At 36.2% G+C, this 16971-nt stretch overlaps 1 protein-coding gene across 9 annotated transcripts in view; it reads left to right on the top strand.

Annotated features, from left to right (window-relative positions):
• The window catches only part of KIAA0825 (KIAA0825 ortholog), a 404341-nt gene that overhangs the window by 373859 nt on the left and 13511 nt on the right, over positions 1–16971 (top strand). For 3 of the 9 annotated variants that reach the window (XM_081498688.1, XM_081498689.1, XM_081498690.1), the window contains one exon: positions 1208–1542. The exons of the other annotated variants lie outside the window; for them this stretch is intronic. In XM_081498688.1, coding sequence (XP_081354814.1) covers positions 1208–1274 — 67 coding nt within the window. In that variant the 3' untranslated portion in view covers positions 1275–1542. Of the gene's footprint in view, positions 1–1207; positions 1543–16971 lie in introns of those variants that run through there. 9 annotated transcript variants of the gene reach the window in all.

Below are 16971 nucleotides of genomic sequence, written 5' to 3'. Positions count from 1 at the left end.
TTGTCTGGTATCATGCGGGTTATAATCTGGTTAGGGAAAAACTATTAAATGCAGAATTTACTTTGACAGAGTCTGGTCTGGTCCCTGAAAAATATCCTTTTCCTAGCCAGTGGGAAAGATTTCCTGATACAAAAACTAACCCAACTGTGGACTATCCTACGTAAATTATTTGGAAAAATTTCTTCTTCCAAAGGGCCCAGCTGAAGTCTCACTTCTGCTCAGGAAGCCTTTTTGGAGGCTTCCTTGTAGAAAGGAATTTATTCAAGTTAAGGGCATGTAATAACCTCCTTACTTTCTGATGCTCCAGGTTCATATTGGTTTTGCTCTGCCGTAGCTCTAAAATTAGCTGTCTTGCTAAGGAGTCCTGTCTTTTGTGTTGGAGAGTGGAATTTATAAACCAAGATTTAGGTGCTGGCTGTTCATTGCTACCGGGATACCTTCTGGATAGAGCTAGGAAACACATGTTTAGATCCTAACTCATGCATATAAACACCTCAAAATTTATTTCTGTATCATATGTATATTTAAAAAAGTTCATATTGATATCTCCAATTTTAATCCAATACAACAGAGCTCATTCTATCTTTTATCCCTTATTTGTAACTTCTTTCTCGGACAGTAAGAAACATGACTTCCATTTTCTATAATTTATTTATTTGATAATTCAACCCCAGTATATAAACATAAGTAAAAATATCTTTAAAAAGCATCTCAAAATACTTCTAAAAAGTCTTTAAAATTCTTTTAATCTAAAAGAGTACTTTAAGATCTCCTAATCCATATCTTTATTAGAAACAAATTACCAGTTACAGAACATTGTGAATAGCTCTTTTGTCTTTAAACAGTCACTTAAAATGCTGCTGTCCAGAGTTCCTTAGCTTGGCTCCTTTCTTGTCCACCCCTTTCAGTGCAGTTATATGATTCATTTATAAAATCATTTGATTCCCATGTCACAGTCTGCATTTCATATTTCCCCCACATCCTCATTGATTTTGTTGTTGTTATCATATAATAAAATCCATTCTTTGTAGTGTATAATTTTATGTTTTGACAAGCGCATAGCTATGTGCCTACCACTGGAGTTTCTGCAGAACAGTTTCATAAACCCCTAAAACAAGAGTTACCCCTCTATGGATAATCTTTCCTCCTGTTCCTAACCCCTGGAAATCACTGATCTGTTTTCTTCTCTGTACTTTTGCTTTTTTAGGAGTGTCTGTCACGTGAAATGGAATCACACGACATGCAGCCACTTCATTCTGTCTTCCTTCACTTAGGAAAATGCATTGAAAATTCACCCAAGTTATTGCACAAACCTTCTTATGGCTGAGTTGTATTTTATTGTATGAATAGTTTAAGGACATCTGGCTTATTTACAGTTTGGGGCTATTGTAAATAAAGCTGCCATAAACATTTGTTTATAGGGTTTTATGTGAATGTAAATTTCTTTTTCTGTTAGGAAGACACCAGAGAATGGGATAGCAGAGTTATATGGTAGATGTATATTTAACTTTTTTAATAAAAATGCCAAAAACACTCCCCAAAGTGACGTACAATTTTGCGTTCCCACCTGTCTGCAGCACTTTAAGGAGAAAACTTGTAACCTAAGAATTGTATGCCCTCCTAGATGTTATTTATGTGTGGTGGCAGTGGAATTCTCATTCAAGAATTTTAAAGTTGTAACACAAAATGGCCTTTTTGAAAAACAAAGTCATACAGTAGCCAACTGAAAAGGAATTCATAATTTAAAAGTTGGAAAAACTATTCCCAACACACAAAATCTTCAGGAAAAAACGAAGAAAGGAAACTTCCTTTTCATAAAAAATGGATACCTAAGAAGACAGTTCACATCATATAATAATTATAAAACCAGAACTCAAGAGTTGATGGAATTCCCAATCTACTTAACATTTTTTTCTCGAGTTTCTGGCTAGTGGAATAAGGCATAAATCAGAAGCAATGGACTAACTTCTGGAGAGGCAAAGGGGAAAATGTTTATTCACTGCAGAGAACATTTCTTTAAAAAAAACACATAAAATCCTTTTAGAGATCAGTAAGGATATGAAATACAAGAAAAATATTGAAAAGTATCAATATATCAATAAGAAACTGAAGATACACTAAAAACAAACAAACAAAAACTCTCTGGATAATAGCAGAGAGATAATAGACATATATACCATAAAATTTCCAGGAATAACCTTAATAAAAATATGCAGGATCCATAAATAAAAAAGCTATAAAAGTTATTTGAAACATAAAGGACCTGAACACTGACTTTTGCAGTACTGCCTTTCATTAATTCATTCACTTTGATTACTTACCCAAAATTTATTTGCCACAGATTTAAGTTCCGTAAGGGAAGGGGCAATAATTACTGTATTCACTGCATTATCCCCTGTGCCTAATAAATTGCCTAACTCATAGTAGGTACTCCAAAAATATTTTTCTATATGCCAGTATTTTGTTCAGTAATCTGATCTATGAAGTTTGTATAGCTTCTAAGAAACATTCACTAAGAAACTCAGGAGTTTTTGAAAAGAGTCTAGACCTGTTAATTACCATCACCTAACACACTATAATGGGCTTCCCTGGTGGCTCAGACAGTAAAGAATCTGACTGCCATGCAGGAGACCTGGGTTCGATCCCTGGGTTAGGAAGATCCCCTAGAGGAGGTCATGGCAACCCACTCCAGTATTCTTGCCTGGAGAATCCCCACGGACAGAGGAGCCTGGCGGGCTGCAGTCCATGGAGTCGCAGAGCTGCACACGACTGAGCAACTAAGCACAGCACCGCACAACAAACTATGACCCCATGCATTTGACAGCATCATGTGGCTTACCGCATGCGTACTCACAGTCCTGCATTGCTATCTGTTGTCACTTTCCCTCCCCAGCATTAATGGATTTCACAACATACCACCAAGAATTTCAAGGCTTAGAGTTCAGAGGATTTTAGAAATGGCCCTCCTCTATTTAAAAAAAAAAAAAGTTGGTTATACGTCAATTCAATTTCTAGATCACATAGGCTATGCCAGCTTAATACTGAAGTGAATGGGAATGAAATTCTAGTAACTGAAAATTTAAGTTAAGGAAGGGGAAAAAAAAGAAAGAAACAGAATCTAGGTGAGGTAAAGGTGAAATATTTCATAGTATGAAATCTGAGCCTTTTATCTGGAATCTTTTCTGCTTCCATGTAGTACAGAATTTAAGGTTAGTGTTCACAGTATTCCACTGCTTGATAGCTTAGTTTCATTTCATAAGTAGGTTGACATTTTTCCTCATAACACTGAATTGCTAATATTTTCCTAGGTTTTAAAAATAATGGAATGGTATGCCATTAGATAAAGTTGGCTGAATAGCTGAACCACAGCTAAAGATAAAGCATTTTCTTGATTATTCTTATTTTCCAATGTTTTATTATCTATAGATATGTGTATGTCTGAGTTTTTATGTGTTCACCAGGGGTGGGAAATAGTGTGTGGTAATTTCCCTGTTGTGCTTCTAAATAAGGACTTGCGATGAACACTAATAATGGTAATGTCATAGTTATTTACTGAGAGAACTAATCTGGATTCTACAGAGGTATGTTGAAGTTTTTTGAAAATGAAATTAGAGATGCAGCATATCTCAGCAGTAATGAAACTGTTTATGTTGTATAAAGCAGGATTAGGTTAAGAAAAAGCAATTTTTTCACACTCAGTGCTTTTTGATAGTCAAGTGTTTATTCCACTGGGCCATCAATATGCTATATTCCCAAAGAATTCTTTGGGCAGAGTTCATCTTCTAGCTAATGTTAAAGAAGAATTGGCCAACAGACTTTTTGCATTTTTTAATGATAATTCCAAATTGTTAGGTAAGATCTTCTTGAGCATACTCTATTGCTTATAAATGAAAGGGCTGGCAAAGACCTTGTTTTTAATAACTGAATTTACAATGAAGTTAAACATGTTAAACATCAATAAACATTATTGGTTCCCATGTATATTGCTGGGCCTATGATGGATTTCAACAATAAAGACAATTTAGAATCAGAATTATAATACAGTTCAGGAATTTAGCATGAAAATTTAGACGTCAATGAGAATAACCTCTGAATGTTAGCTGCCTATAACTGAATCAGGCTTCCTGCATTTTGGTCAAATTCATAGGTTATGTCAAATAGGTTAGGTGGTAGGACAGAAAAAACTGGAATGATTTTACTAAGTATCTCGTTGTTCATTGTTCACTTTATTTTTTAATGCTTCTGAGCTATTTCCATTAAAAAATGAGAAATATTCAACCATAAGTCTGTACAGTTAAAGGAAAGAATTTAAGTTGGCCAATAAATGGACTCCTTTTGGAAGCTAACTTTAATATTAGTCAACTGATACATTTGAAGTTAAAAGTTAAATTACGGAGATAAACTCAGAGGAGAGAAATAAAGGGCAGTGCTATGGGGCAGTGAAATGAAGGAAAAGGCTCTATTAAAACAGTCAGGCCTTCTCTCAAGATACTAGGTAATTGTGTTGGGTTATTCGCCTGGAAGCCATAGAAAGAGAGAATACGCTACTTGACTTACTCTGGTGGCAAAAATCTCTGGACGTATCAGTCAGAATTTTCTGTATATGGCGATAACAGTGATGCCCCCACTGCAAAAATGAAGCGCTATTACACATAATCAAACCTTAAGCTGCAATGACATGTGTTAAAAGGACTATAAGCAGTTGAAGGGGAAAAAGGGTCACAGTTATCTGGAAGCAATGAAGCAAGGATGTTTGGAGGGATAACCTATTCTCTGGAGGACGGTGTAATTTTAGGGTATGAGAGATAATGGGTGAGGTAATTGAGAAGATAGAGCAAAGGGCCGGTTTCTAATTAAGTTGACAGCATACATAGGATTTTACTCAGGGAAAATAGCAGTGATGTGAGTTGGGCCACCATTTCGTGCCTGGAACTCTGCAGTGAGATTGCTGCTGGACGATGCCTCATAAACAAGGGCTGGAAACATGGCTCAGCTTTTTGAGGCAAGACTTTTTTCATTACCGATCATGATAAATACCACACCAATGATGTGTTCATCCACAAAATGATAATGATATAGAAAAACGGCATCCAGAGTGATAGCCATGGGAGTAAGTCAGTGCATCAATTCTGCTTAGCAAGAAAGATGTCTAAATTTGAAAAAAGAAAAAAATCCAGAAGTATTAAAGGGTATTCATACTGCCTTCCTGTTATGACATGCATTGGACTGAAATATAAATCAAAGGAAATGGACTGATAAGGTTGGTAATTTGATGCAGTGAGAAGAAAGCTGAGTAAATGAGCAAAGAGTAGATTTTTTTAAAATTTATTTAAAAGGATTATAATTTTCACATGTTGTCTCCCCTCTTAAGGCAGGGTGAGGTTGACTTTTTTTTAAGCAACACTCACATCTGAAATAGTATCACGTATATTTTTAGCTAGTACTCAAACAAATTCCATATTCTATACAAATGGGGAAAATGCAATTCATAATTGACAAGGTATGAATTTTTTATACTTTAAGTCATGAGGCTGCCACATCAACAAATGTAATTCCTTAGCAAATATGTCTTATGTTTATATTTATGAAATGTACACAATTGACAGAGAGCCCAAAAGAGAATAAATAAGTATTTTAATTATATATATATATATATTTACTTTGATTTGCAAACTCCATTCTGGGAAACATTTATTAGATTAGAAACAAGGAACGAATGCAAGCAAAATGTGCTTAGAGTTTCAATTTCTTCTGGACTCAGTATTACTTTTATGTATTTTACCAAAGCTTGAACTCACACTGAAGTGTTGGCCTTGTTTTGAATTTTTTTGTTTTAGTGTATACACAGCTATTCTCAAAAGTGCAAATGAAAAAGTACTAAAACTTAAAACTCACCTATGGGGGCCCCACATTGCAGTGGTGATTTCATCTTAAATATCCCACGCTGAAACAGCGAGAATCATGGGAAGAGGGACCGCGTCTGGGCACAGGATATACTCCACATTTTTGTGCAGCTATTGAAGAGGGCACCACAGCTTACTGAAGGGCCATACGATGACATTTTTTTTCTTGATATAACTTTGACACCCATTCAAAAATAAGTTCTTTGAGGACAAAGATCGTGTTTATCATGCCTGTCAACCTCCTTGAGGTCAGCATGAAGGTAGAGGAAGTAGTACTTCTAACTGGTTCCCCAGGAGTGAAGAAAGGAAGAAAGGAAGTGGTCCCCTCATTCCAAAAGAGCTGAAGCACTGAGAGTTCTCTTGAGAAGCACCTAACCTGCCTCCACTGTAAAAGCTGAAGTACCTCAACTCAGTGGGTCTGAAATGTATCAGTTCTTCCAATTCTGTCTGGCCTGCCATTAAAGGGTACAAAGAGACTGTTTTTTCCCCCCATTAATTTGTTAACATACGCAGACTGGATATAAACTTTGTTTAACTGTGAGCAGCTCACGTTTCACTTCTTGTTATAGGAGACACAGAGACATAGGTGCAGTAGATGTACTATAGTGAAGTATCAGCGTCAGTATAGAGCCAGCTGCCTGGATGAGAATCCTGGCTCTACCACTGACCAGCTGTGTGACCCTGGGTAACTCCTGGTGTGTGGCAATAATTAAAGTTGCAAGACGGAGACAAAATGGAGTGGAAGGATGTGAACTCACCTCTGCTTACAAAAACACCAAAATCACAACTGCTGAACAACCACCAACAAAAAAAAAACTCTGGAACCTACCAAAAAAAGATACTCTACATCCAAAGACAAAGATGAAACCACAATGAGATAGAAGGAGGGGTGCAACTGTTATAAAATCAAACCCCATACTCACCGGGTGGGCAACCCACAAACTGGAAAATAATTATATTGCAGAATTTCTCCCCCAGGAGTGAAAGTTCTGAGCCCCACGTCAGTCTCCTCAGCCTGTTGTTGTTGTTCAGCCAGTCGTGTCCGACTCTGCGTCCCCACGGACTGCAGCACTGCAGGCTTCCCTGTCTTTCACCACCTCCCGGAGTTTGCACAAACTCCAGTCCATTGAGTCGGTGATGCCATCCAATCATCTCATCCTCTGTCATCCCCTTCTCCTCCTGCCGTCAATCTTTCCCAGCATCAGGGCCTTTTCCAATGAGTTGGCTCTTCACATCAGGTGGCCCAAGTATTGGAGCTTCAGCATCAGTCCTTCCAATGAACATTCAAGGTTGATTTCCTTTAGGATTGACTAGTTTGATCTCCTTGCAGTCCAAGGGACTGTCAAGAGTCTACTCCAGGACCGCAGTTCGAAAGCATCAGTTCTTCCGCGCTCAGCCTTTTTTATTGTTCAGCTGTCACATCTGTACATGACTACTGGAAAAATCATAGCTTTGTCTATATGGACCTGGGGGTCTGGCAATGGGAGAAAGAGCCTCCAGAGAATCTGGCTTTGAAGGCCAGCAGGTTTTGATCACAAGAATTCCGACAGTGCTGGAAGAGTTAGAAACTTTACTCTTGGAAGGTGCACACAAGGTCTCATGCACACCAGGACCCAGGAAAAAAGCAGTGACTTCATAAGAGACTGGACCAGACCTAGTATTGAAAGGTAACCTTGGTGGTCGGGGGTGGGGTGGGTGGCTGGCTGTGGTTTACTGTGGAGACAAATACACTAGTGGTAAGTAGTTCTGGGGAATACTCACTGATGTGGACAGTCCTGTAGGCTGCCATTTTCCCACCAAGGAAGTGGAATTAGGCAATCTACCTGGAAAAAAATTCAGAGTAATGATACTAAAGATGATACAAGATCTCACAAAAGGATGGAGGTACCCATCAACAAGATAGCAGAAATGTTTAACAAAGACCTAGGAAAAGTGAAGAACAATAGAATACAGAGATGAACAAATACAATAGCTAAAATGAAAAATACATTAAAAAGAAGCAATAGCAGAATAACTAAGGTAGAAAAATGAATAACTGAGCTGGAAGACAGAATGGTAGAAATCACTGCCACAGAACAGAATAAAGGAACAGAATGAAAAGAAATGAGGACAGTCTCAGAGACCTCAGACTAATTAGACCATAACAAAGGATGCAAGAATATACAATGAAGAAAAGACAATTTCTTCAAGAAGTGGTGTTGGGAAAACTGGAAAGCTACATGTAAAAGAACAAAATTAGAACATTCTCTAACACCATACATAAAAATAAATTCAAAATGGATTAAAGACCTAAATGTGAGACTGGTACTAAAAAATTCTTAGAGGAAAGCATATGTAGAACAGTCTTTGACATAAATTGCAGCTATACCTTTTTGGATCCTCCTCCTAGAGTAATAAAAATTAAAAAATCATATAAACAAGTGGGACCTAATTAAAATTAAAAGTTTTTGCACAGCAAAGGAAACCATAAACAAAAAGAGAGAATAGAAGAAAATATTTGCAAATGAAGTCACCGACAAGGGATTAATGTCCAAAATATACAAACAGCTCATACAGCTCAGTATAAAAACAAAAAAATAGCAATCACAATCTAATCCAAAAATGGAAAAGATCCAAATAGACATTTCTTCAAGGAAGACATATACATTATCAAGAGACACATGAAAAGATGCTCAATCAAAACTACAGCGAGATACAATGTCACACTGGTCAAAAGGCCATCATCAAAAAGTCTACAAACAATAAATGATGGAGCGGGTCTGGAGAAAAGGAAATCCTCCTACACTGTTACTGGGAATGTAAATTGGTACAGCCACTATGGAGAATGTATGGAAGTTCCTTAAAAAACTAAAAACAGAACTACCCTATGATCCAGCAATCCCATGCCTGAGCATATATCTGGAGAAAACTGTAATTTGAAAAAATACATGCACCCCAGTGTTAACTGAAGCACTGTTGGTAATAGTCAAAACAGAGAAGCAACCTAAATGTCCATCAGCAGAGGGAATGGTAAAGAATATGTGGTACATGTGTACAATGGGATATTACTCAATCACAGAAAAGAATGAAATAATGCCATTTACAGTGACATGGGTAGACTCAGAGATTGTCATAGTAAGTGAAGTAAATCAGACAGATAAAGATAAATATCATAAGCTATCACTTATATTCTGAACCTAAAACAAAAAATGATGCAAATTAACTTACTTACAAACAAACTCACAGACTTAGAGTACGAATTTACCGTTACCAGGGAGGATGGGTGTTGGAGAGGGGAGGGATAGATTAGGAGTTTGGGATTGACATGTATATACTGCTATAGTTACAACAGGCAACCAACAAGGACCTATTGTACAGCACAGGGAACTCTGCTCAATACTCTGTAATAATCTAAATACAAAAATAATTAGGAAAAGAAGATACATGTATATGTATAACTGAATGACCTTGCTGTACACTTGAAACTAACACATCATTAATCAACTATTCTCCAATATAAAATAAAGATTTTTTTTTTGGTTAAAGGTGCTATGAATGCTAAATGAATATATGCAACTTCCTTAGAGCAATGCTTAGCACACTGAAATTTTTAAATAAGCATTAACTGTCATAATTATAAGCTCCAAACCCCCACAGGGCTGATACATAGTAGGCATTCAGTAAACACTTTCATTCATTCAGTAATGATAGAATGTTGGAAACTATGTGAGTATGAATATATGGACAGTGACTCAATGAAGAGTAATGACACCATTAACTGTGTAGAGCTCTCATTTTCCTCCTAGATTCCAGAATGGTTTTGAACATGAAAGTGAAAGTTGCTCAGTCATATCTGACTCTTTGCGACCCCATGGACTATACAGTCCATGGAATTCTCCAGGCCAGAATACTGGAGTGGGTAGCGATTTCTTTCTCCAGGGGATCATCCTAACCCAGGGATTGAACCCAAGTCTCCTACACTGCAGGTGGATACTTTACCAGCTGAGCCACCAGGGAAGCCTGAATGGTTTTAAGCTTTCGAAATTCTTAGTCAATTTAAACAAAATATGAGCCAGATCTATATTTCAAATCCTTTTCTAAACGTGATGATGCTATTAATTTGAACAAGAGATTGCAGACAGCCTTTTCAGCTGATAGATTTCACATTTATAAATAATGCTTTCATTAAGATTGTTATCCTCAGAAGTGGTTAGTGCAGTAGTTTGTTACTTTTGTGCCAATCTGTGTTGCCAAAACAACCTGCGATGCCTGTGTTGGCATCATCTTGACACAGTTAAGAAAGATGCATTCGATTTTTACAAGTTTTGGAGTTGTGAATGTGTAATCATTTTCTCAGTGAAACTAAGACTTCTGAAACAATCCTTTCTGGAGGAAGAATACCATTGCTGGACACAAATTATGTAACTTTTAACGTAACAGTTTTGTTATGTAAAATGGGATAGACAACAAATATCTGTAGAGCAGTTCATGAACATTTCAAGGTACATCAAATTGAACTAGGAAAAAAAAATACTTTTTTATTCATTATACATTGCTGTTAAAAAATAAGCAATATGGTTCTCACGATGTATAGCAGTCTTGACACTTCTAGCAAAGGGCATTTCTTCTATATTAGCACTGAATGCTAGCCAAAGAGCTTGACCTTGGACTTCTATTTAAACTCTAAGAATTTTTTAAAATCCACTGGTAGAAGGAGTCTCTATGAAGAGAAGGGTGATTTACTGGTAACAGAAAAGTTTAGCTTCCATTACTACTGATGGCTATGCTTCTGTTTATGTTTTCCCTAAACCATTACTGTTTAAAATGTTACTATTAGCATTCTTAGTTGTCCCATTGGTTGGTATATAACTCTCCTACTTAAATATATAGAACAAATCATATTAATTAGAATAAACTGTTGGGCAGTTATGTTGTGTCGCAGATTGTCTCTGCAGACTATAAATTCAAATTAAGGGTCTTGTTGCATGTTCCTGAGCATAGAAAGATTCCTTTTATGGATCAGTAGTAGCAAAGGAAATCAACTACTTTACAAAAGAACATCCATTTGAATTCTTGCAGAAATAGCTGGATAAAATGCATATATAGTGAGTTATCATAAACATATAATAAATGCTTGGCTAAAGTAAGTACCCAGCCTGCTAATTTATGATGGCAAGTGTTGATATTTCATAGTATTGAGTATGGATGTTCAGAGATATAACTGTATTTATACATATATATTAAATATGTTTCTCTATATAGTCATTAATTCTATTTCTGTTTATTTATATACATTAAATAAATATATATATATATAGCAATAAAATATACATATTTTATTTATAAATATAAATAAATATATAAATATATATAGCATTAGGTTCCAGGGATTCTAAGTAGTATATTAACAAACTGTGATGTATTTTCATAGAATAAATAGACTTTATTTTCTGTATGTTAAAGTGTTAAATGGAGGCAAAATAATTTGATGGGAGTTGGAATACCCATGTATAATTCCTATTATCTAACTACTTTGGAGATACAATACAAAGTTTAGAGAAAAACAAAACTTAAACTATTCTATTTTGGAGAAGACAAAGATAAGCCATAAATCAATTGTCTAGGTTACATGAAAAGAATAGCAATATCTCCATTTCCACTAAATGTATGCTAAAGAAGATGTTCGGAAAACTCTATACATTTCTTTAAAATTGGGTTTTAAAACATTAGCAAAAGTGGTTATGGATTTGTATTATCTGGAGAGCATATCAAAAAGTGGGTAGGTCTCATCTATTAATATTAAGTCTAGTATCATAAAGACCTGTCTCCAAAGAAAGAGACTAGCTTTCTAACTCTGTGGTTTATGTGCATAAAAAGAGCTGCTAAAAAGGGTGCCATTTATACTCACGGTGATTATATTCAACACTGGTTTTCTGGTTTATAATAGATTTTCCACAACTTTTTCTCAAATTTTGGATAGTATTTTATCTGACTCCTCCATAAAGTTTGTCCTCTGCTATTTAGAACCACCTTTCTACAGAAATGTCTTTTTTTTTTTTTTTTTTTGTTTTTGTTTTTTTGTTTTTTTGTTTTTTTTATAAATTTATTTATTTTACTTGGGGGCTAATTACTTTACAATATTGTAATAGTTTTTGCCATACATTGACAAGAATCAGCCATGGGTTTACATGTGTTCCCCTTCCCGAACCCCCCACCCACCTCCCTCCCCCTCCCATCCCTCTGGATCATCCCACTGCCCCGGCCCCGAGCCCTTGTCACATGCATCGAACATGGAATGGTGCTCTGTTTCACATATGACAATACACATGTCTCAATGCCATTCTCCCAGAACGACCCACCCTCACCTTCTCCCTCAGAGTCCATAAAATTGTTCCATGCATCTGTGTCTCTCATTCTGTCCCGCATATAGGGTTATCGTTACCATCTTTCAGATTCCATATATATGCATTAGTATACTGTATTGTTGTTTTTCTTTCTGGCTTACTTCACTCTGTATAATGGGCTCCAGTTTCATCCATCTCAGTAGAACCGGTTCAAATGTATTTTTTTTAATGGCTGAGTAATATTCCATTGTGTATATGTACCACAGCTTCCTTATCCATTCATCTGCTGATGGACATCTAGGTTGCTTCCATGTCCTGGCTATTGTAAACAGTGCTGCGATGAACATTGGGGTACACGCGTCTCTTTCAATTCTGGTTTCCTCGGTGTATATGCCCAGCAGTGGGATTGCTGGGTCATATGGCAGTTCTATTCCCAGTTTTTTAAGGAATCTCCACACTGTTCTCCATAGTGGCTGTACTAGTTTGCATTCCCACCAACAGTGTAAGAGGGTTCCCTTTTCTCCACACCCTCTCCAGCATTTATTGCTTGTAGACTTTTGGATAGCAGCCATTCTGACTGGTGTGAAATGATACCTCATTGTGGTTTTGATTTGCATTTCTCTAATAATGAGTGATGTTGAGCATCTTTTCATGTGTTTGTTAGCCATCTGTATGTCTTCTTTGGAGAAATGTCTGTTTAGTTCTTTGGCCCATTTTTTGATTGGGTCATTTATTTTTCGGGAATTCAGCTGCAGAAGTTGCTTGTATATTTTTGAGATTAATTGTTTGTCTGTTGCTTCATTTGCTATTATTTTCTCCCATTCTGAAGGCTGTCTTTTCACCTTGTTTATAGTTTCCTTTGTTGTGCAAAAGCTTTTAATTTTAATTAGGTCCCATTTGTTTATTTTTGCTTTTATTTCCAATATTCTGGGAGGTGGGTCATGGAGGATCCTGCTGTGATTTATGTCGGAGAGTGTTTTGCCTATGTTTTCCTCTAGGAGTTTTATTGTTTCTGGTCTTACGTTTAGATCTTTAATCCATTTTGAGTTTATTTTTGTGTACGGTGTTAGGAAGTGTTCTAGTTTCATTCTTTTACAAGTGGTTGACCAGTTTTCCCAGCACCACTTGTTAAAGAGGTTGTCTTTTCTCCATTGTATATTCTTGCCTCCTTTGTCGAAGATAAGGTGTCCATATGTGCGTGGGTTTATCTCTGGGCTTTCTATTTTGTTCCATTGATCTATATTTCTATCTTTGTGCCAGTACCATACTGTCTTGATGACTGTGGCTTTGTAGTAGAGTCTGAAGTCAGGCAGGTTGATTCCTCCAGTTCCATTCTTCTTCCTCAAGATTGCTTTGGCTATTCGAGGTTTCTTATATTTCCATACAAATTGTGAGATGATTTGTTCTAGTTCTGTGAAAAATACCATTGGTAGCTTGATAGGGATTGCATTGAATCTGTAGATTGCTTTGGGTAGAATACTCATTTTCACTATATTAATTCTTCCAATCCATGAACACGGTATATTTCTCCATCTGTTTGTGTCCTCTTTGATTTCTTTCATCAGTGTTTTATAGTTTTCTATATATAAGTCTTTTGTTTCTTTAGGTAGATATATTCCTAAGTATTTTATTCTTTTTGATGCAATGGTGAATGGTATTGTTTCCTTAATTTCTCTTTCTGTTTTCTCATGATTGGAGTATAGGAATGCAAGGGATTTCTGTGTGTTAATTTTATATCCTGCAACTTTACTATATTCATTGATCAACTCTAGTAATTTTCTAGTAGAGTCTTTAGGGTTTTCTATGTAGAGGATCATGTCATCTGCAAACAGTGAGAGTTTTACTTCTTCTTTTCCTATCTGTATTCCTTTTATTTCTTTTTCAGCTCTGATTGCTGTGGCCAAAACTTCCAAAACTATGTTGAATAGTAGTGGTGAAAGTGGGCATCCTTGCCTTGTTCCTGACTTTAGGGGAAATGCTTTCAATTTTTCACCATTGAGGATAATGTTTGCTGTGGGTTTGTCATATATAGCTTTTATTATGTTGAGATATGTTCCTTCTATTCCTGCTTTCTGGAGGGTTTTAATCATAAATGGATGCTGAATTTTGTCAAAGGCTTTTTCTGCATCTATTGAGATAACCATATGGTTTTTTTCTTTCAATTTGTTAATGTGGTGTATTACATTGATTGATTTGCGGATGTTAAAAAAACCTTGCATTCCTGGGATAAAGCCCACTTGGTCATGATGTATGATCTTTTTAATATGATGTTGGATTCTGTTTGCTAGAATTTTATTAAGGATTTTTGCATCTATGTTCATCAGTGATATTGGCCTGTAGTTTTCCTTTTTTGTGACATCTTTGTCTAGTTTTGGAATTAGGGTGATGGTGGCCTCATAGAATGAGTTTGGAAGTTTACCATCTTCTGCAATTTTCTGGAAGAGTTTGAGCAGGATAGGTGTTAGCTCTTCTCTAAATTTTTGGTAGAATTCCGCTGTGAAGCCGTCTGGTCCTGGGCTTTTGTTTGCTGGAAGATTTCTGATTACACTTTCGATTTCCGTGCTTGTGATGGGTCTGTTAAGATCTTCTATTTCTTCCTGGTTCAGTTTTGGAAAGTTATACTTTTCTAAGAATTTGTCCATTTCTTCCAAGTTGTCCATTTTATTGGCATATAGCTGTTGGTAGTAGTCTCTTATGATCCTTTGTATTTCTGTGGAATCTGTTGTGATCTCTCCATTTTCATTTCTAATTTTGTTGATCTGATTCTTCTCCCTTTGTTTCTTGATGAGTCTGGCTAATGGCTTATCAATTTTGTTTATCTTCTCGAAAAACCAGCTTTTAGTTTTGTTGATTTTTGCTATGGTCTCTTTTGTTTCTTTTGCATTTATTTCTGCCCTAATTTTTAAGATTTCTTTCCTTCTACTGACCCTGGGGTTTTTCATTTCTTCCTTCTCTAGTTGCTTTAGGTGTAGAGTTAGTTGATTTATTTGATTTTTTTCTTGTTTCTTGAGGTACGCCTGTATTGCTATGAACCTTCCCCTTAGTATTGCTTTTACAGTGTCCCATAGGTTTTGGGTTGTTGTGTTTTCATTTTCATTCGTTTCTATGCATAATTTTATTTCTTTTTTGATTTCTTCTGTGATTTGTTGGTTATTCAGAAGCGTGTTGTTTTAGCCTCCATATGTTGGAACTTTTAATAGTTTTTTTCCTGTAATTGAGGTCTAATCTTACTGCATTGTGGTCAGAGAAGATGGCTGGGATGATTTCAATTTTTTTGAATTTACCAAGGCTAGATTTATGGCCCAGGATGTGATCTATCCTGGAGAAAGTTCCATGTGCACTTGAGAAAAAGGTAAAATTGATTGTTTTGGGGTGGAAACTCCTGTAAATATCAATTAAATCTAATTTGTCTATTGTATCATTTAAAGTTTGTGTTTCCTTGTTAATTTTCTGTTTAGTTGATCTATCCATATGCGTGAGTGGAGTATTAAAGTCTCCCACTATTATTGTGTTATTGTTAATTTCCCCTTTCATACTTGTTAGTATATGCCTTATATATTGTGGTGCTCCTATGTTGGGTGCATATATATTTATGATTGTTACGTCTTCTTCTTGAATTGATCCTTTGATCTTTATGTAGTGTCCTTCTTTGTCCCTTTTCACATCCTTTATTTTAAAGTCTATTTTATCTGAAATGAGTATTGCGACTCCTGCTTTCTTTTGGTCTCCGTTTGCATGGAATATGTTTTTCCATCCTTTCACTTTCAGCCTGTGTGTGTCCCTAGTTTTGAGGTGGGTCTCTTGTAGACAGCATATATAGGGGTCTTGTTTTTGTATCCATTCAGCAACCCTTTGCCTTTTGGTTGGGGCATTCAACCCATTTACATTTAAGGTAATTATTGATAAGTATGATCCCGTTGCCATTTACTTTGTTGTTTTGAGTTCGTGTTGAAACATCCTTTCTGTGTTTCCTGTTTAGAGAAGATCCTTTAGCATTTGCTGGAGAGCTGGTTTGGTGGTGCTGAATTCCCTCAGCTCTTGCTTGTCTGTAAAGCTTTTGAATTCTCCTTCATATCTGAATGAGATCCTTGCTGGGTACAGTAATCTGGGTTGTAGATTATTCTCTTTCATTACTTTAAGTATGTCCTGCCATTCCCTTCTAGCCTGAAGGGTTTCTATTGAAAGATCAGCTGTTATCCTTATGGGGATCCCCTTGTGTGTTATTTGTTGTTTTTCCCTTGCTGCTTTTAATATTTGTTCTTTGTGTTTGATCTTTGTTAATTTGATTAATATGTGTCTTGGGGTGTTTCGCCTTGGGTTTATCCTGTTTGGAACTCTCTGGGTTTCTTGGACTTCTGTGACTATTTCTTTCCTCAATTTAGGGAAATTCTCAACTATTATCTCCTCGAGTATTTTTTCATGGCCTTTCCTTTTATCTTCTTCTTCTGGGACTCCTATGATTCGAATGTTGGGGCGTTTCATATTGTCCCAGAGGTCCCGGAGGTTTTCCTCATTTCTTTTGATTCTTTTTTCTTTTTTCCTCTCTGCTTCGTTTATTTCCATCATTCTATCTTCTACCTCACTTATCCTATCTTCTGCCTCCGTTATTCTACTGTTGGTTCCCTCCAGAGTGTCTTTTATCTCCTTTATTTCATTATTCATTCTATATTGATTCCTTTTTATTTCTTCTAAGTCCTTGATAAACATTTCTTGCATCTTCTCAATCTTTGTCTCCAGGCTATTTA

Source organism: Giraffa tippelskirchi, chromosome 6, assembly GCF_054371585.1.
Source record: "Giraffa tippelskirchi isolate mGirTip1 chromosome 6, T2T-mGirTip1v1.2.pri, whole genome shotgun sequence".
NCBI classification, from domain to species: domain Eukaryota; kingdom Metazoa; phylum Chordata; class Mammalia; order Artiodactyla; family Giraffidae; genus Giraffa; species Giraffa tippelskirchi.
The sequence above is the reverse complement of the archived record's forward strand: the minus strand, read 5'-3'. Positions and strand labels throughout refer to the sequence as shown.